Raw genomic sequence first — 20,621 nt, forward strand, 5'->3', positions numbered from 1 at the left:
TTTTCTGACTGTATTTTTCTGGTTTAGATATACAAAGATTTCAACACTTTTATTGCATGTTATATTTTCGTTGCAAAATATAGCAGGCACTAATTCTGGAATAGGACACACACTGTTCCGCCACAGGTGGTTGTGAAGGGATGTTCCTTTTGGTGTTGTTTTCGCTCGATATGTAGGCTATCACATGCTCTTTTCTCCTCGGATCGTCATTGTGCGTTTTTTAACGACTTTCATTTCCTCCTTATTTTACGCTTCACCACTGTCACTTCCCTTATCTACCCTGAGTAGGTCATCTATCTCATCAACAGGGCATTGGGAATTGCTGCCTCATCAACAAAGGCCTGAACAACCTATTTTTTGCTTTGACTTTTTGGCCTCAGAGGAAGAATGAGGTCCGCCCATTATACTCAGGTTAGCATACAGTTGTCCGACATGAACAATACTAGGCCAGTCATTTCCAGGGTTTGTGCAGCTCATTGTAGATTCTACTGGGGGCACACGGTGTTGTCATCACTTGTTTGAAATCTAAAAGTGAACTTCAGTGAAAGATGGAATTGGGTGTTCTGTTTTATTGCTGTTATCTACGTTAAAGAAACAAAGTTGAGGATGTGATTATGGTAAGCTCAATAGTATCTTCCTGCAATACCGGAGGCAGCAGTTTTAGGACCACGGTTCAAGGACCCTATTTTGGCATCATAGGAAACATTTACTCTGAAAGTTAATGTTAATGTCTAAAAAGTCTTTACTTAAAGGCAAAAACAAAAAGTGAGGTCCTAGAAGTGCGGGCCAGTGATTGCGTTGCTGAAACCGCAACTAGTAATATGTTTCTGCAGTATTGCAGTAATATGATCCTGCAGGATCATACACTACTCGGTAAGCCTCATGAGACCTTCCAGAAAATCAAGGTGTATTGTATTTTTGACCACTAGGGTACACTGTGGTTTATATATATATATATATATATATATATATATATATATATATATATATATATATATATATATATATATATATATATATATATATATATATAGGCCTATATCATCCCTGGTATGTTTTTGTGTACTTCTTGATGTGATGGTGCATATCAAATCGCCCTAATGACTAAATAGGCTACGTATTTTCTCCTTGCACGTGCTTTTTTTTATCAGTATCTGTCTCGTCCATCGTTTTAGGGGATTACAGTTATCTTATTTCATTATAAGGCTTTAACAGGAAAATATTCAATAACCTACCGTTTATACTTCGTTTACAACTGCTGTAGTCCCTAATTAGACCAAAGTATTTGATGTATTGGTAACGCGATGGTTCCTAAACGGTGGACCGCTACCGCCTCCTTGCGGCGGGTGTAGCGAATCAAGTTTGTGAAAGGGAAACCATCAGCCGGAAACCCCCTCGCCATCCGGGTATGTTGTAGGCTGTTTTCGGGTGTCTTCAGTATGCCAGTGTGGGGAGTTACGGACGCAACGTTAGCGCACTGCAGATCTTTACTTAGTGCAGATGCAAGGGGTTCAAGTTTGTAAAGAGAAATAGAGATGAATTGGCTACCAAATGTATCGATGTGTGGATATTATGTCGATAAAAGTTGACGTCGAACAAGAGAAAAAGGTAATAGTTTTAAATTTTGGTTTAATTAAAACTTCCTCAGAATAACAAGCGAGAGTAGCTGATTCTCCCGGCGGGGTTGTTGAAGTCTACGAAGGGCGCCCGATCGCTGGCTTTTCCTTCCTCTTTACAAAACGGTGAAATAATGCGGTTGTACACTTTACCTCCGGTCCAACGTTAGCATCGGACGGTAAACAACGAGGTACCCAGAGGAAGGACACTGCGAGTGGACACGTTACCTAAAGCCTGTTGTCTACAAATTAACACATTTCTGAGATGAGAAACTGTAGTCGGTCGATCCCTATATCACTTCCAGTATAGGATGTTATAATAAGGAGAAAATGACCTTTTTACATTTTGCCTATTCCCATCACGGTAAATGAGGCAGGACCCTACAGTTGTCAAATATTCAGCATAACATTCTGAATTATGTGATGCGTTTTTAAGCTTAGGTAAACCATCCTCAAACAAGCAAAGATAGGCTTCTGGAAAAGGGAATAGTTGTATGGATAGCCCGGTTATTACGATCGGTACTAGTGCCTGCTTGTGGAGACGGTATGGTGCATGGATAGCCCGGTGCGCAGCGAGGCCGCGTCTCAGCCTATCAGATATACCCATGGAAAATTGCCAAATGTCTTAAAATTATCCTATGAATCTTTGCAATATTTCAAAATCGATGTACTGTTTTTGAATACTTGTTAAATGGGATATCTCCGAAGACCAGCCGGGGACAGGCCCCAAGACACGTCGACAGGGACAGCAGTAGATTTTGTTTAAGTTCTGCATTCCAGTTCCCCTGCCATGCTTATGTTACCCGTTATGAAACGTTGTCATTCACCCGGTCCTTCTGGACGGTTGCCACCCAACCAACCAACATGGCCGCGAGGTTAAGAAATCCGCGTTTTTTCTTGGACCTTGGTAAAAAATGCAACATTTCGTAGTTGGTCCTATATTTAAACTGAGATAATAATAATAATAATAATAATAATAATAATAATAATAATATAAAAAAATATGTATTTTACACATCTATATCTCTATATAGATATAAAGATCGATCGATTTAGACACACGCAGGCATATATATATATAAATATAAACTAAAGGCGTGATTTTGATGAACGCGTGATGATTATGAATATCATTTGATGAAGGCATGTTTACGTCGCTGCCGTTGTGACGTCACTGCTAGTTTACGCTCGAGCGCAGACATCTCAGCGGCTTTCAAAGAATTATCGGTTGGTTGAGGTAGAGACGTAGCCCGCTTTATGGTAAATATGCCTATCCCTACTTTTGTTTTTGTATTTTAAAATGAATGTAAAGGGAAATGCAAATCGGGTTAGCGAGCTTGTAACGTCTTCTGTCCTGCGTGTGTGTGTGTGTGTGTGTTTGTCTCTGTGTGTGTGTGTGTGTGTGTGTGTGTGTGTTGATCCAGAGTAAAGCGGAATGGACCGCCGCTTCTCTGTTTTTTCAACACACACCGCTTCCTCCTGTGAGAACTTCGTTTGTAGGCAGTTTTTAATGTTTTTTTCCCCTCAAATAGGATGACCTTCTTGTGTGTTGTTGTGCACTGACAGCGTCCCCGGTAACGAGCCGGAGGGTCCAGGGGGGTTGTGTCGAGGAACAATGGCTCCAGGGGAATACAAATGGTATTTTGTATAGGAGCATCCCTATAGCGGGATCCCCTTTTTCCAGCACCGTGGCAATATAAAGGTATTTTTTTTTCTTTTTTTATTACGTTTTTCTTTAAAATGTCCGTGCTTTTTCCTTCTTTTGTTTAACAATTTACGATAAACCAAACCATACATTAGCGTGCCCATAACAATACGGCCGCATGTTTTTTTTTTTTCCTCCATCTCTGTTTTTAGCCATTTTTCAATTGTCAACTGTGTTAACCATGGAGACTACTGAGGTCACGTTGGCTGTGAGAGGAGAGACGGCTCCGGGTATGTTGTTTGCTTCTGGCTAAGATATAATTCCACACAAGTTTGATATGTTTCCCTTCTGTTGTTATGTTGCTAATGTTCATTTCAATCCCAAGTGATATACCACTGGTTCTCAACTGGTCTTCCCACATATGTCATTAGTAATTAAGTCATGACCCCGAATTTTTTTATATAATATATATTGATCAATATTGCAGTGAACAACAATGCCCTCGTGTACTGTTAAAAACAAAAAGTAAACTGCTGCTGCAACAATTTGGGCTTAACTCAATGAAATTCTAAGCCATTGAAACAGGAATTAACATTGAAACATTAGTTAATCCATTGGCTCCTTTCTGAAAATTGAAGTTTGATATATGCGCTGCGACACACTCAAACTGCCCCAACATCTCTCTTACGGGTGGAAACCCACTAGTTAAGGTCGCTAGAACACTAGTCTATTAACAATAACAATTGCTTTATGAGGGCTTCCCTGCATTCCCTTTTAGCCCTGAATATCTTGTTTACCGAACGTATGTAAAACATCTCTGTGTCAAGTGTCATTGTGACCTAAGCTCATTGCGTAATAAAAGCTGTTATTACTTCTGACAATATGTTTAGCATTTGTTGTTCATACTGTAACCTTAATAGCTAACATGATCTATTTTGATGTTTTTTAGGTGAGGTCATTGCAGTGGTTGGTAGTTGTGAAGCCCTGGGAAGTTGGTGCCATAAAAGAGCAATACCATTACAGCTTAATGTTGGCAATGATGGGTGAGTTATTTGCCATCTTGATTCATAGACATTTGCTCATACTATGGCAACGATAGATTTACTGTAGACTCTGTTCAGACAGTCGAAAGTAAACCTCCTTTAATTTTTTGGTCTGGTCTCTTTTGGAATGAAATATTTATCATGAATTCATATATCTTTTCAGCACTTTCTGGAGTAGGACCATCACACTACCTAGGGGACTTGAATTCAAGTATCGCTATTTCCAAGGGTTCTTCCTTGAGTCAAAGGTGAGCAAACTGTAATAATGGATTTCATTTATTTACTGCGTTTCCTTTGAATCCAATGCAATGGAAACAGGAAATGGTTATGGCAACAAATAAAGAATGTCGTAAATCAAATAAAGTCAAGAAAAACTATTCCATTTATAATGTTCCATTAACCAAATATTTGAATTAAACTGCATTATTACACTGCAGATGTTTATTAATTAATCAAACAAATAATTGATTATTTAACAATTGAAATTTGATTCATATTCTGTCGATCGACTAATCAATAATCGACTATCTGTTGCAGCACTAGTCTGGACGTGTATAATTCAAGTGCTTTCTCATTAAAGTTTGTTTCTACTAGAACTGCTAAAGCTTACTATCAACGGAATGTACCGCATGTATTTTCCTGCTTAGTACAAACAATGTACTGGTGCCTCATCGTGTCTTTGATGTCAACGTCCAAATAATGGGTAGATTGCTTTTTCTATGTTTATTTTTTATGGCATTGAACCCAGTGTTTTTACAGACGTTGGGACTTGGGAGGTGGCTGTCTGATAGGAACTGTGTGTTTGTGTTGCTTTCCCTACCCTTTGTGTGTGACGTGTTTATTCCTATTGAATTTGTCTGAGGTCAAAGTCATGGAAGTGGCAGGCCCTGCGTCGCGGCCAGCTGGCTCTATTATAAAACACGTGAGCCCCTCCCATGTGAAAAAAACGGTCAAAACAAGCTCTGGTTGAAGTCTGATTTATAATGGCACCCATGTTGTACTATTCATGGGAACATCGTTGAACATTAGCATATACACTGCAATCGCTCATTTAATGTTTGGTATAAACCATAAACAAACATTTGAGCCATTAAAAAAACAACACATGGCTGTATAAACAAAGCTTCTTACAATAAAGTTAGTGCATACATTGCTAGGATGGTTGGTCCCAGGAGCAATTTAAAACAAAACAAAAAGGGGCAAGAGCAAATGCTGTTCATATGCTAATTGCCTTGGAGCATGGCTTATGATTTATTCAAATATAGCCTGTGACGTCATAAATTGAGCTTTGGACACGAAACTTGGTACACTTGTTCAGGGGAATTTCCTACGCGCATACTAACTTCAAGGCCCTAGGACCTGCTGAAGTAGCCATTTTTGATCCAATCTAAATTTATTTTGATGTTTTTTACCAGACCTGTCCATAGAACATGTGTACCAATTTTGGTGTCGTTTTGAAGAGCATCTTTGAAGTTTCCCAAAACCATTCATTTTACAGGAGAATCTACGGACCGTATGGGTTCAAGGCATCGCACGCATTTTTGAGTGTATACCAAGTTTCAGAAATGTTTTCCATCTGGGGACGAGGCTGATCGTTTGACGTTGACCGTGAATTACGGCGTCCCCTCATGGGCAAGATGGTACCAAACTAACACTGTCGGTTGCTAGACGGCCCCCCCCACCTTGATTCCCCCACGAAGGACGCAGGCTGGTGATGCTGAAAGCCTTTTTTGTACGAGTTCATAGACTGTGATACGTGACCTGTTACTCAACGTTGTCATGCAGCGGGGAGGCTGCTTAAACCAGCCATCATCCACACACGCTCCACACAAACCTTTTTAGAGATCCGCTCTATCGGGGTGCATTTATGTCGGGGAAAACAATCAATAAAACTTTAGACCAGTCTCAGGCTGAGGTATGGGCGCTCAAAAGTAAAAAAATATATCATAACTCTACAATAGCTATCCACAGATACTCTGAATACCTCACAAAGACAAGCGAACAAAGTTTGGCGATCCTTGTTCATGACTCGAGCCGTGCCACCTGAGAAGTTTAATGAAAAACCTGTTTTTTTCAAAGGATTCTAACCTGATGCCAAGTGAGCTGAAGAGCCACAATACCAATTTGCCAACGTCCTTCTTGTCGTTTTCCGCCCATGTAGTTGCGGAATGTTAAGGTGTTCCAACTTCCAAGACCGTGTGACGACTGTGCCCGATCTAATCCTCCTTTCTTACCCCTTCAGTCCCGAGGCGGCATTGAGACTCCAGTATTTATCTATAGTTGTATTTGAATTCACCCCTGTATTAAACATTGGCATTGCAGAATGCAGGGGGCTCCTGCCAAGTGATCGTCAATAAGTGGGAGACCCATCAGCGGCCCCGCACCATGACCCCGACAGGTATAGAAACCCCCGCGAATAAGGTGCACGCGTGGCTTTGGTTTGGGTTTTTGGGCAATCAAAACCTAGGGCACCCGGCACTCCCAATTCCCTTTAACAAGCACTATAGGAGGTAGGAGACATCCAGTGTCGCTTGCGGGTCAGATCTTAGATGAGATCAGGAAGTGACATCTCAAAGAAAAAAAAATCTTTTTTTTTTTAATCTTTAGGTTTCTGGGTTATATCACCATTTAACCTCAACTCTCCCTCGAAACGCACCGAGTTTCCTCCTCGTCTTCTGTTCTGTTACCGGTCCTTGAGTTATAATCTCCACTCCACCTGTAAGCCGACTGAGCTCCTGAAATAGTTCTCGTAAAGCAGGAGGTCAGACGGTTCTTCTGCTGTTTTTAAAGGCTGGATCCTGTAGAGTCGCAGAGGAAACACTGTTGTAAACCGTCCATTGTTAGCTGATATTTGGCCGGTTCTCTAAGAGCCCAAGTTAACTGTTGTCATTGTCTTTGTCGAGATCAGTACACAGATTTGTTTACTTCGGTATGCAACAACAATTTTTGAGCCAATATTGTGGCAAATTTCCCAATTTCTGAATGAACATTCTTTGTGAGAAGGGGTGAGTGCAACAACATTTTTGGCTGATAAGACATTGTCAACCATTAACCTGGGGCCTCAACACACCGGCCAAATCCTTTAGCTTAGGTCTGATACATCTCGATGTCAATGTGAGAAAACTATGAAAATATTTACCGTTGTCCCTCGGTGTGGGCCTCTGGCACAACACTCAACTAATGCATTCTCGTGTCTGTGCTTAGTTTTAGCCGTATCTCGTCTATCTGGTAAAAGCACCAGCCTTTGGCAGTTACTGTAAATCATTTGTCAAAACGCGTTAGTTGCGTATGCATTATGCAACGCGTGGCGTTTGCTTGACCTTGAATAGTGTTTGTCTTGTTTATAAAGGTTAGGTTGCCAGGTCCCCTTCTTATCAAGGGGTTGACACATTCACATATTTAAATGTTACCCATCTAAATATGTCAATGTCAGCGTTGTAATATGATCCCTTCTCGACATCCCTTCCGATGCTTCCCCTGCTTGTTTTGTTACAGAGTCTCACATGAACCCCGACGATGGCCAATTTGGTACTCACGGTAAAGCAATGAGCCTAACCCCACATATTATAGTTACATAGAATTGTATTCTATTTTTGTGATTTTGTCTACTTGCATGTAGAGACCCCTTTTTCACCGAGGAGCCAACGAGAGACTAACGCGGTTGTCCCTCATAAAACGTATCAACTGTCTGCTCCATTTATGTACCTTTTTGTACATAAACTATCTGTTGAAAGCTAGTGGAGAGAAGTCTACATGAAAGCAGCGGAGACATAATTAGTGTCCGCTGTGATAAAGGAGGTCTTCTCATAGCCAGGCTGTACCCCCTGTGATGTGTCTGTGCCCCCCCCTCCCCCATGGTAACGGCCCGTCTCCCTGTCCTCCCCCAGGTGGGGTGGCCTGTGTGGACTCGGGCTGGCTGACGTGCCAGACGGAGGTGCGTCTGCGTCTCCACCACTCCAGGAGTGCTCCCGTGTCCATCACCAAGAAGAAATTCAAGAAGTCCCGCTTTAGGTAGGCGTCCCCCCCCCACAGCGGGTCTGACCCGTGGAAAGCCCTGGGTGGGAAGGGACAAGGGACAGTCCGTCGGGGGGGTTGGGGTGGAGGAGAATCTATTGAAATCAACAACTTTTTTATATATATATATATATATATATATATATATATATATATATATATATATATATATATAAAAAAGCAACAACAAATAAACCTCCTAGGACAAAAATAAACCATGTCAATCCCACATAATTTTTTTTTATAAAATGTTTTCTATTTTCGTTCAAAATGTTGGACTCCAACGTGCAATCATCCTCCCTCCTCCCCAGGATCAAGCTGAACTTGGTGGGCTACGAGGAGGAGGGCGAGGAGGAGGAAGAGTCGGTGGAGGAGGACCAGCTCTCCCCCGACACCATCTCCCTGCACACGACCAACACCACCACCCTGGAGATCAGCATGATCAGCAGCGACGGCTACAAGTCCCGCCACTCGCAGCCCGACTGCGGCTACCCGCTGGACCCCTCGCGGTGGACCGAGTACACCATCAAGACCATGGACCCCGACAACCTGGAGCTCACCTTCGAGTTCTTTGAGGTGAGGCGACCCGGGGCATCCTGTTAGCCACTATGCACTCCAGTTGCCTTTTCCTGAAGCTTTTTTTTTTTTTAAACCGCCGCGCTTCTTAGTCTTTGTGTAGTGACTCAAATCAGATTTTATGCTTTGAATGACCTCAGTCGCTTTGCATAAAAGCATCCGATGAAGGGCCATTCGTACAATGTGATCCAGGCGGTGCAGGATAACGAGCAACATGCTTAACCCCTACCTGGTCCTTCATGACGTGTATCAGAATGAAATAGCTTTGGATAAATAACGTCTGCCAACGAGAGAGAAGTCGTTTTCCAGAACACACTGCAGTCCTTTTATTGGTTCAAGGGGTCTAAAACAGTCTTCAGCCGACCGGCCTCATGAACCCCATGTCAGGTTCACTGAGCTCTCTCCAGGGGACAAGGCTTGCTTGGCACTTGATGGCACTAGGTTTAATCTCTCTGATTGCTCATTAACCTCCCGCGTCTAGGAGGACATGGGCGAGCACGTGGTGCAGGGAGACCCCCAGCCGGGGCACGTAGGCACCGCCTGCCTCCTCTCCTCCTCCTTCGCGGAGAACGGGAAGGACTCGGGCGTGGCCACGCTGCCCATCATGGGCCGTAACTCCAGGCTGACCATCGGGAAGGTCAGAGGTAAGGGCTCCACCTTCTTCTCTGTTCTTTTGTTTTGGTTTTGGTTTTTAACGCGACCAACCTGATTCACAACATTGCACTCATACTAATAATGAATCACACAGGCAGTGCGAGACGGAATATAGTGGCACTTTTGATCAAGCCATGTGGATAAGAGGTGTGTGAAACCACACATTTGTTGTTGTTCAAAGTGTAATGCATGTTTATTATGATTATACAATATACTAACTGATAATCATACATTTTACTAACTAGTGCATAAGATCCACTTTCACTGGGCAATTGTACTTGCACACATTTTTGATTCTACCCTAATTTACAATCCAATGTTGGGAGAGGGGTGTATTTCTTTTGTCTTTGCCCTGAAGCTAATATACAGTGTGCAGTTTTAATTAAAACGGCCCAAAATCGTATGACCTGCGCGTTCAGCTAGTGAAGCAGTATAAAGGTTGGGCGTGGTCTCTCTTGGCTTCCAGTGGACTACTTGGTGATCCGGCCCATCCCAGGCCTGCACTGCGACATGAACGCGTCCTTCACCCGATACTGGAGAAAGAGGAGTGCTCTGGACGTGGGCCACCGGGGAGCCGGGAGCACACAGGCTGCCAAGTGAGAGGCCGCTGCACACACAAACACACGCACGTGCACACGCACATGCACAGTATAGCTTCCAGTGTTTCATTATAGACGTGCGTGTGTCCCTACTTGACCAGAATGCATAACACTTCATTACGTGATCATTATTAATGGAAATAATTAGTTAGTATGCTGTTGTTGTTTGACATCTGTAACCTCCGTGAATAAACCCTGTTTGGTTGTTGTAGGTTAGGTAAGGTTCAAATTGATTGTCCCTCAGGGGAAATTTATCTTGGGGACATTGCATCATTGCTTTCATAGAAATGTACTTCAAAGAGAGTACACCATAACAAAACACAAACAGACAAACCAACATTTTGCCATCAACATGTAGCTTAATAATTCTGGTTTGTCCTAGCAGGTTTTTTAATTGTATTGCTATTTAAACTGAACAATTAAATCGAATAATAATCCGTAAAACCCTCTATAATCAAAAACTTTGTTAAGCTTAAAGTGGAAAGGAAGCAATCAAATAAAACATGTCTATAGCACTAGTTAAATATTTAAATATACCATAAATACAAATAAAGTCGGAAATATGTCCCGTTATTCAGAATGAAGCACAAACACGTTGCATTAATTACAATGTTTTCAGCCTGTGCGCCGCCATCTCTGTTTTCAGAATACGATGACGTCACGAGAATGGTTGGTATTAACATTCTATGTTGTTTACATAGCGGCTCATAGCCTCACAGGTAGCTTACTGCCTCAACAAAATGGATATGGACGAATTGGATAGACCCACCAATGAGGGCAGGCATCCAATTGCCTATGCTTTTGAGCCAGTAAGAGAAGTCGGAGTTTTAGTGCCCCCAACAGAGCCTGACTATGGAGGAGAAATAGATGAAGGAGAGAGAGATGTATCTGAGCGCACAGGAAACAATCGGTGGTGCTTGTGTGGGGTTTGTGTCCCTATGTCCACTGACATGGAGAGTGTCTGCTGCCATGAAATGAACCTGTAGTAATGCAGTGTAAGATATGTATATATATTGCACATTATATATTATTACATTATTATATTTTTTATATATATATATATATAATAATTATTATAATATAATAAGATAAGAAAAGTAAAGTACACGGGTGCAGCAGCTGGGCTCCACGCTGCCTTACAGTTCGTTAATTTCATGATACAAGTAATTGTCGTGCCATTTGGGTGTGCACGTGAATATGCGAAAATAGTGCAACCGACGGTGTTTGCAAATGGATTATTTCCGATAACAATGGATTATTTTGTCGATGGATTAGAAATTATCAAGAGCATGGAGCGAGCTAGTCTGCAAACAAGACAATCTTCAAACAGTGAGTGTACTTGTACTAATTTATCTGTTTCTCTAGTAGTAGAAGCTAAGTGTACCTCTCGTTCCTCTGCCTGGCAAGCACGTTTCTGCGCTCTTTCGCTGCGCATAAGAGCAGCGCCCGGGTCCGATCTGACGGGTATGTCCGTGTCTCCAGCACTATATCCACTAAAATTAAAAATAGTTGGCACAGCATCTGGCTTCAGGCGATTGGTGGGACGGCGAACAAATCTCCCATCTTCAGAAAAAGCTCCCTCTTCGATGTAATCAGCCTCTATAAATTGGTCGCTACATACTCTCTGCCCTGGTCCCATTGGGGGGCTGAGGCGTTTCAATGCAGCTAACCATCTTCGGAGCACTTCAGGCTTCTTGACGGGAATTACATGGAAATGAACTATTCTACCGCTCTCCTTTAACCGATAAAATTCGTTTGAACAGCCAGGGGCAATACAAAAGGACCCCCCTGTTCTTCTTCCAATATCCGACATGTTTATTTTAAAGAGCCAACCATTCTGATGACGTAGCGCCTGCGTTTTTAAAACATGGCTGCGCCCTAGAGGCGAAAGTCGTTATAAACATGTCATTTTACGGTGAAACTACTTGAATTTCAGTATTGATGAAAATCCATGTGTTTCCAAAAATGAAAAAACAAACAAAAAATTGACACAGTTCTCAGTGCTTCATTTCCACTTTAATTGTTTTTGCATACTCCCTGACATCCACTCCTTAACAACCACCCTAACCCTATCCTAAGGTTGGCTCGTCGTGGCACACTTCCGCCAACAGTTGGATGTGGGGTGTTTATGAGGCCTGTCAGCAGGCGCCTACCAAAACCTGTTATTTCTGTCTGAAATTGTTGCCAATATTTATTCAACAGGCATCACAAAGTGCAAGAGAACACAATCGCCTCATTCAAAAGCGCAGCCAATCACGTGAGTTTCCCCGTACCCTGAAATACACAGTGCAACCGTGTGTCACCCGACACGGCATTCCTAGATGTACTTCACCTTTTTTTATTGTTGTAACAAGCAGGAATACCTGTATGTTATCTAGTGAGATCCAAATCCATCACACGATAAGCAAACAATCATGGGCGGGTAAAGGCAAGCCACAAGCTGTGGATTACTCTATGATTATTTAATATCTTAATCCTCCACATGCCTTTTTTGTTTTGTCCTCGTAGAATTATGTCTCTCAAATCCGTTACGAGTGGTCTATCAAATGCTTGCTAGTGGCTTAATGTATTCAGTGTTGTATTTAGTGTTCATTTGTGGAGTGACATTAAAATATACCTTCGCTATAACGTGCATCGACCCAACGCAACTTCCCATATATCGCATTGCTTGCCTGGACCCGAATCTTGCGGCAAGATAATTTCCAACGCTTTCCTACTACTAACAGCACTATGAAAAGACGGAGCATTATGTCGTTTTTTAGCTTGTCGATGATGTGGGGACACAATTGTTGAGTCAGTTGTGAAACATATTTGTTTTATTTCCAAGCTTATTTAGTTTAGTTGTGTCGTACTTGTTATAATCACACTGCGCTGTATGAATGTGGTTGATTCTGATCACGCTGGATTAAAACAATCTCAGGAATCACATGGTCAAGCATTAGGGGAACCCAACGACCGCGTTACAGTGAAGGTTGAGTGTACCTTATCTACACGCGTTATCGTACAGCTTTCTATCATGCTTTCTATCTGTATGTTTGTATATGCACAGGGTGCGGCCTATGTGGAGTTTGACGTCCACCTCTCCAGGGACTCTGTGCCGATCGTGTACCACGACCTGACCTGCTGCATCTCAACCAAGAAGGTACCGATAAAACGGGCCTGTGTCAATAGACTAGGATCTCAAAAACGTATTTTATATCATTTGTATTCATGGTTGGTAATTCTTTATTGCATAAACATATCCTATTAATAATATTCAGATTTTAACATTCAAGGTGTATCATTTCGTATATCCTATTATGTCTTTGTCCCCCAAAGAACTTCAATATTATTAGTCAATAAGTCAACGTTCCTAATAAGAAGGGCCTGGGAGCCACATTTAACCATAACATGTTTTTAGTAAATGCTGAAGCCCTGGGTATTTAATAAATACCATCATAAGAAGTATTTTTCGTTAATCACTGTTCCGTGTGTCTTTGGGAACGGCAGAAGGACAAGAAGTCCCTGGAGTTGATCGAGGTGCCAGTAAAAGACCTGACCTTTGACCAGCTGCAGCTCCTCAAGGTACATGCTTTCTTAGCTTCATTCCTAGAAATGAATGCATCTCCAAGAAGCGGTATAACCCGATACATCCCCCTTGCGACCTCTGACCTACATTCCTCCTTTTAACTCTAGTTAAACCATAACTCCACACGCACTAATGCGGCACATTGACCATGTGCCGCGTTATTGGTGTGTAGTACATTCAGTAAATTCTCTGCACTTGGCGATGAAACGCTTATATCTTTAATCGAATGCAGTTGTTTTTATCGGATTGGATTTAACTCTCATTTATCTTAACTTAGATATGTCCCAACGCCTAATATCAGTTATAAAAAGATACACAAAAGCACAGCTAGTTGAGCAATATGTCTGAAAACAATGTCTTGATGTAAAATGTTATATATCAAGATGAATAATGGTTTGTTTGGGTTTGTGCTACAGCTGGCCCATGCCACAGCCATTAAATCGAATGATCTCAAAGGTAAAACTTCTTTGCATGTATCAATTTTTTTTAAATATGTTTTTCTGCCTGCAGCAGTAGTTGTTTGAATAGTGTGTGTGTGTGTGTGTGTATTTTTGTGTGTATCCATGGTTGAGAACTAACTCAAAGATTCTATTTAGATATGCTGGATGATGAAGACGAGGTGGATGATCAACAGCCGTTCCCCTCGCTCTCCCAGGTATGGTTGAGTCCTTTTCCACTTGGTTACACACATACCAACTCATTGAATTCTCATTGAAAAGAAGTGGAAATTTGCTCGCCTATCACACTGACTGCCTTGTAATGATAAACTCACACTTTGTGTTTCACTGGCGTGTCTTTTTAGATATTCCAGGCAGTTCCTGAGAACGTTGGCTTCAACATTGAACTGAAGTGGATCTGCCAGTCCAAGGTGACTGTCCTACAGCTTTGATATTGTAGTGGGCTACATAAGGGGAAAAATTGAATGAGAACTGGGTGTGTATGTATTGATATGAATGTTAATTTTTATTCTAAAATTAGGCTGAAAGTATGCTTTTTCATCTGCATGAGGGCTTTATTTGATCATTTACATAAGCTCCTTGTTATTTGTTAGTTTTCAGCTAGTGTAAAAGTTTGTTTCAACTGTGAACAACAATACAAACAAAATGGAAAGTAAAACACGATAGATCAATATTTAAATGTTTCGGTCGCACAGTAAATATTTGACATCACTAAAAGGACTCGGGGAAGAGACTAACTTCAGGGATGTCAGTATAAACATACCTGGAAGACCATCCAGATTCTACTGCACACTGATACAAAGGGAACGCTTAATGGCGCGTTCTCATTAGCAATGAGCACGCTTGATGTGATGCGTGTGCGGCACTAAAGTGCGTGTGCCTCCTCGCTGCTGGCAGGACGGCTCCTGGGACGGGAACCTGTCGACGTACTTCAACATGAACACGTTCCTGGACATCATCCTGACCTGCGTGCTGCAGATGGCTGGCCAGCGACGCATCGTGTTCTCCTGCTTCGACCCAGACGTGTGCTCCATGTACGCGCCCACACACAAACGCATGCGCACGTGCTCACGTGCTCATATGCACACGTACCTCCAGGCCCCACCCTACCGTGCCTCGTGGATTAGTTGAGATTAAGATGTTATGTATTGTTAATGGCTCCTAATGGGTTACGTGCGCATAGCAACAGTGTTGACCGCTCAACAATTAACCGTGGGGAGATAAGGCTGAACTATGAACAATAGATAACTGTGACCTGTTTTACTGTGGAATACACCGGCTAAAGGAAAATTAGAAACGGCTGTATCATTATAGGAATAATTATATACAAATATAGAGACGGTGAGTCATTGGGACATGTTGCTCACTGCTTATGTTGACTACAACGTCTGCAGTGACAATGCTGATACCAGCCCTTTTGCTACACTGGCTCTCTCTGTCTTATCTCTCCCTCCTCCTCCCATCTCTCTCCCCCTATCTCTCGCCCTCGCCCCCCCCCCCCTCTCCCCCATCACTCTTTATTGTCTCTTTCTCTCAACTCAATCTCTCGCTGTCTCCCCCTCCCCCCCCTCTTTCTGTCTCATCCTCTCAACTCTCCCTCTTCCTCCTTCCCAACAGGGTCCGCCAGAAGCAGAACAAGTACCCCATCCTCTTCCTCACACAGGGCATCTCCGACATCTACCCCGCCCTCATGGACATCCGCTGTCAGAGCACCCAGGTCGCCATGAGCTTCGCCCAGAGCGAGAACATCCTGGTGAGGAGCGTGTGCACGCAAACGCAGACACAGGCGCACGGATTATGTGCGGACGTGTTGAGTCGTTCCTTCCTTCACCTTGGATTAGGTTAAGGATGAATGGGTTGTGATGGTTACAAACCGCGTGATCCGATAAATCAGTGGGGGATATTTCAACGCTTTGTTTGAAGGATTATCCGAATTGCCTGTTTTTATATTGATGTACGAAACGGATGAATGAGTCAGCAGTCCGCGTGTGTTCGCGCCGCCCCTCTAGACGCCGCTAGACGACTGCATTGGGGTTATTACCCGGATCTCTCACTCTCTCTCTCTCTCCCCCTCTCGCCCTCGCTCCAGGGAATCAGCGCCCACGCTGAGGAGCTCCTGAAGAGCCCCGGCTTCATCCAGGAGGCCCAGACCAAAGGCCTGGTGGTGTTCTGCTGGGGAGAGGATAACAACAACCACGACAACCGCAATATCCTCAGGGAGCAGGGCATCAACGGCCTCATCTACGACCGGTACGCTCAGACCGCACACACACACACACACACACACACACACACACACACACACACACACACACACACACACACACACACACACCCTTTTGTTGAATTTACGCCAGGTAAGGTCAGATGTCAAACACACGGCTGTGTTGATTTGTCGACTACAGGTCCAGAATTGACATGCACACGGACACACCTGTGTTGACTCATGCACGTCCGTTACAGTCAGAGGTAGTCTCAACATTTAGACTCGGCAAATCTAAAATCCGATTGGCAGGCGATCTCAAATCTGGGTAAATGGGGCATTTTGGATTTCTCTCACCTCACATTTGTTATGTGACCAATCATGTTGCTGGGGGAAGGGATTTGTAGATGGGTTTTCATGGCTTGGGTCTCTAGGGTAAACAATCTGACGGGGAGATTGTTTCTGCCCATTGGTCTCAGACCCAGAAGAGGACTGTACAAAGAACGATAGCGTATTTTGTCCATGGGTGGGAACACCTGCTATAACATGTTGTTTTGGCAGTAACATTCCTATCATGCTGAAAAAAACAGGAAATACTGAGTTACTCAACCCCCTTGTACTTTCTGTTAACCGCTATGTGCTCCCTACATTTCCCCCACCTCCCCCTACCATTAAACCAGTATTTTTAAAGTGATGTCCCAAGCCAAGCACCTGGCCCATCTCATCTTACCAGCAAAATACCAAGAAGTGCGTGTGCAACGCTTCTGCTTATAACTGTTCCGCGTCCCAACGTTTCCGAGAACGCTGTGTCCCGGTTTGTTATCTTCTCTGTGGGAAGACTATTTTTTTCTCAGCCCACCGAGTCACGCTAAATAGGCTAGCATGCTAGCCCCAAATGCCAGGTTGGTTTGAGAACAACAAATCCCTTTTACTTTTTGGTTAATCAACAAGGAATAGTTCTGGCAGGCATGCTAGGCAGCTTAGCAAGAGTCATGTGAGTAGCATGTCGGCTAATCCTTTGACATGTAATTTGCAAACCGAGTTGGAGGTGTGTGTGTGTGTGTGTGTGTGTGTGTGTGTGTGTGTGTGTGTGTGTGTTCTTTCTGTGGGGAAGGGGGGGGCGTATCTACACGTTTCCCGTGCCGTGACTTATGCTCCATATTTAAGTCAAATTCCAAAGGGCAACCCCTTCAGTGTGGCATCCTCAACTCCCCACGTGACTAGCAGCTTGTGCCCACGTCTCTGTCTCCCTCTACAGGCGTGTGTCATAACTGTTCCTCTTTCTTTCAGAATTTGTGATGGCTTGGAGCCATATTATGAATCAAGTTCTGCAGAAACCCGTAATGTCACTCTGGTTCTGCGTTGTGTGTCCGTTTTATTTGTTTTGTTTTAATTTATTCTGTATTTGTTGGTGTTCTCACTCACCGTGTGTGTTCGATTTCTATGACGCTATAAATACTGCCTGAACCTTTGCATCTCAGCAACAGAGCGGTGATCTCTGATGATGGGTACATTTACAATCACCTCTGACGACGACATATTCAAATATATATGATCCATCCAGCCATTTCCAAAACATTGTTTGTCCATCATTGAAGTACGTTAGCGTATGAGCTTACAAATATGCAAAGTACGCTACTTTAGAAAGTTGACGCATTGTGTGTGCGCGCAACATCCATTCTATTTGAATAATGTTTGAATACTATGAATAATGTAAAACGTGACTACTGAAGGTCTTAAGGTTAAGCTTTATAGATTTAAAGGGATGTAAATGTACCCAATGATGGCAAGACGGTTGACTTCTGATAAGATCCAACACCTGGGCATGCAACGCGTCCTAATGAGACAAATTAGCCTTTTCTAAAAGTATTAAACAAGAAAAAAATTGTTCGGAAATGTTAACTGCCTTGTTTATCAGCTATGAGAACGATATCTCCGGCTGGCAAATGGTTCTTCCATAAATCATGCTTATGTATTGTATAGTTGAAAGACACATTATGCAGACAATGACTGTCTGCATAATGGTCTCAACCTGATCTGTATGTTTTTTGTCAACTAACCCATTAAGGATAGCCTTCTGTATTTTAATATTGCTGGTGGAAGTCAATATTTAAAATAAATACTCACAAACTTGTATAAGCGCCGATACTCACCTATACCAGAAGACTGCATCTTGGTTGAAGGGTCAATGTTTTTCATTTCTTCGTTTTTTAAGAAGTGTTCAGTTAGTAATGCCTGTATTTGCTGCCGTGGAACTGTGAAGGATCTCAAATTGGCTGACCTTAAAACTTGGCCGACTCGAATGTGGGCAAGAAGTAAAACAGTGTTGCGAAAAAACCCTAACAACAATGCATGGGATTTGTTTCGCTGCTTAGGTTGGAGTTGGTACGCAATTATGTTTGTCTGTGAACTGACAACTTTTTCATTATTTAACGTTACTTGACGGTCACTGGCCTAAATCATAGTACGATCAGAAACCCAGCTCAATATCAAGTCACCGTGCTCCTTGTTTCATAACGGGAAATGGTTCCGAAAGTCTAACCGCCGTCTCCGTCCGCCCCGGCAGGATCTGCGAGGACCTAGGAGAGCAACCCAACGTCTTCAAGGTAGAGGAGCAGCACTCCCTGCGGGAGGTGATCTCTGACGAGGCGCGGATGAACTGCCCCTGCTCCCCGTACACCATCCCCTGCTCGGCGGCCGACCCCTGTGGCGCCCCCCCCGCCGCCGCCACCGAGAGCAACGGCGGCGGCAGTGTGGAGTCCGACTCGGGCCTCAGCTCGTCCTGAGCCCTCCCCATTGGCTGGAATCGACGGCGGGTCGAGCGAGCCATCCCCATTGGCTGGGGCCGACGGTGGGTCGGTCGCCGAATGCAAGCCGATTGGTAAAGACACTTGTTTTCACGCTGCTCACTTCTCTGTTTGTGTGTCGATACTCTTGTGACCCGTCCACCTCTTCGTCTTCACCTTTTTTTAGTATTTTTATCAGGAGGGAAGAATTTTGCCAAACACGTCCTAAAGGTTGTGTGAACATCATTTTATGTATGATTCTTTTATGTGTCGATTTTTGAGGTGTGAGGATAGTTGCCATGGTATGCTACCTCCGTTGCCATAGATAACATAAAGTTGACCAAAGAACGCCTTTCATGGTTAACTTTGCATTGGTTTATAGAAATTGTAGCTGTACCAGGTGTAGGACTGAAACAGAACAGAAACTGTCCCAAAACCTAACATGTGGTTGATTATCAAATAACTGCCTACATAAGCAAGGCTTTCCCTCTAACCCGTTTTACCCCCATTACGTTGGGTTTTATTGTTATTGGTATGACTGAAGACACCGGAGCTTAGTGATTCAGGGTAATATTCAGCTCCTACGCAGGGATGTACCATATTATGCTTTATTTTGTGTACCTTTTGTGTTCATATTTTGCCCTGGCTGAATGCTTATAATTTCAGCGGGCGACTACATACTCATCATTGATCAACATATTGAAGGCGTATTATCAAGAGTATTCTATGTATTCAATGTGTCAGCAACTACCTTTTCTTTGACGTTGATGGATGTGTCATTAATGTATGTATATACTGCTTGTCTTGCCTCTCAATCTGCCTACTCCCTGGATCTTTATTGTATGTCGATCCAGCTAGTACTCCAAATAATTTCACAACATTGCCTCTTACCACTGGAAACACTTGCAAATACTTTGCACTTTCAGATTTAATTTCAGTCCCGATGGCTCTATGTGATACATACGTGCATGTTAAAATCTTTCGTTGAGATCTGACAAAGGAAAAAGACAAATCATGTAATATGTATTTTTAAGATCTCGAAAGGAATTTTAGCTTTCGCATGCTCTGCACATGAGACGTTTTGGATTGATATCTGGACCCATACTCTTTTTGTCTCTGGGAAACATTTAAAAGGGCATGTGGTAAAAGTCAAGTAATAAATAAAACTGATTCTGACATGAACGTGAATGAAATCGCTGGTCTCTTAATTTTACAATACATCTTTAGTTTACTTTAGTTCTACATTACTGGTTTATTTTAGTGCTTTAGTGGGTTCGTCCTTATCATTGTTATAGTTTACATTACGGGGATTTCAATTAAATGTAGCCTAATAACTCCTTAAAGCTGCATTCAATTAAGATTTCATATGAACAGGAGTTGTGTGGATTGGACTTTGTTTCGTTATATTTTATATATTTTTCTAAGCAATTCATGGACACCATGAATGTATGATAACAGT

The 20,621-nt window shown here is 42.8% G+C and overlaps 1 protein-coding gene across 7 annotated transcripts; it reads left to right on the forward strand.

The window, feature by feature from the left end:
* Positions 1–1,385: 1,385 nt before the first annotated feature.
* Positions 1,386–20,350, forward strand: gpcpd1 (glycerophosphocholine phosphodiesterase 1). Of its 7 annotated transcripts, XM_030344725.1 has the most exons (22): positions 1,386–1,608; positions 3,183–3,318; positions 3,474–3,551; positions 4,211–4,304; positions 4,468–4,552; positions 6,627–6,702; positions 7,800–7,841; positions 8,192–8,315; positions 8,630–8,894; positions 9,376–9,538; positions 10,015–10,144; positions 12,350–12,404; positions 13,197–13,289; positions 13,637–13,711; positions 14,132–14,171; positions 14,312–14,370; positions 14,518–14,583; positions 15,071–15,207; positions 15,791–15,926; positions 16,263–16,423; positions 17,667–17,716; positions 18,943–20,350. In XM_030344725.1, the coding sequence occupies exons 3-22, from the start codon at positions 3,503–3,505 to the stop codon at positions 18,957–18,959; spliced, it is 1,917 nt and encodes a 638-aa protein (XP_030200585.1). In that variant the 5' UTR covers positions 1,386–1,608; positions 3,183–3,318; positions 3,474–3,502; the 3' UTR covers positions 18,960–20,350. The 7 variants fall into 7 exon arrangements, with proteins under 7 accessions (XP_030200585.1, XP_030200580.1, XP_030200584.1 ...); XM_030344720.1 differs by lacking the exon at positions 17,667–17,716; XM_030344721.1 differs by lacking the exon at positions 17,667–17,716 and having other exon boundaries at positions 1,405–1,608; positions 3,149–3,318.
* The last annotated feature ends 271 nt before the right edge of the window (positions 20,351–20,621 follow it).

The sequence above is a fragment of the Gadus morhua genome, chromosome 21 (assembly GCF_902167405.1).
Source record: "Gadus morhua chromosome 21, gadMor3.0, whole genome shotgun sequence".
In the NCBI taxonomy this organism is placed as follows: Eukaryota; Metazoa; Chordata; class Actinopteri; order Gadiformes; family Gadidae; genus Gadus; species Gadus morhua.

Coding starts and splice junctions, on each gene's coding strand:
- gpcpd1 (XM_030344720.1), top strand. CDS start 3,503: ATGGAGACTACTGAGGTCACGTTGGCTGTGAGAGGAGAGACGGCTCCG. Junction 3,552..4,210: donor GAGAGGAGAGACGGCTCCGG/GTATGTTGTTTG, acceptor GATGTTTTTTAG/GTGAGGTCATTGCAGTGGTT. Junction 16,424..18,942: donor AACGGCCTCATCTACGACCG/GTACGCTCAGAC, acceptor CCGCCCCGGCAG/GATCTGCGAGGACCTAGGAG.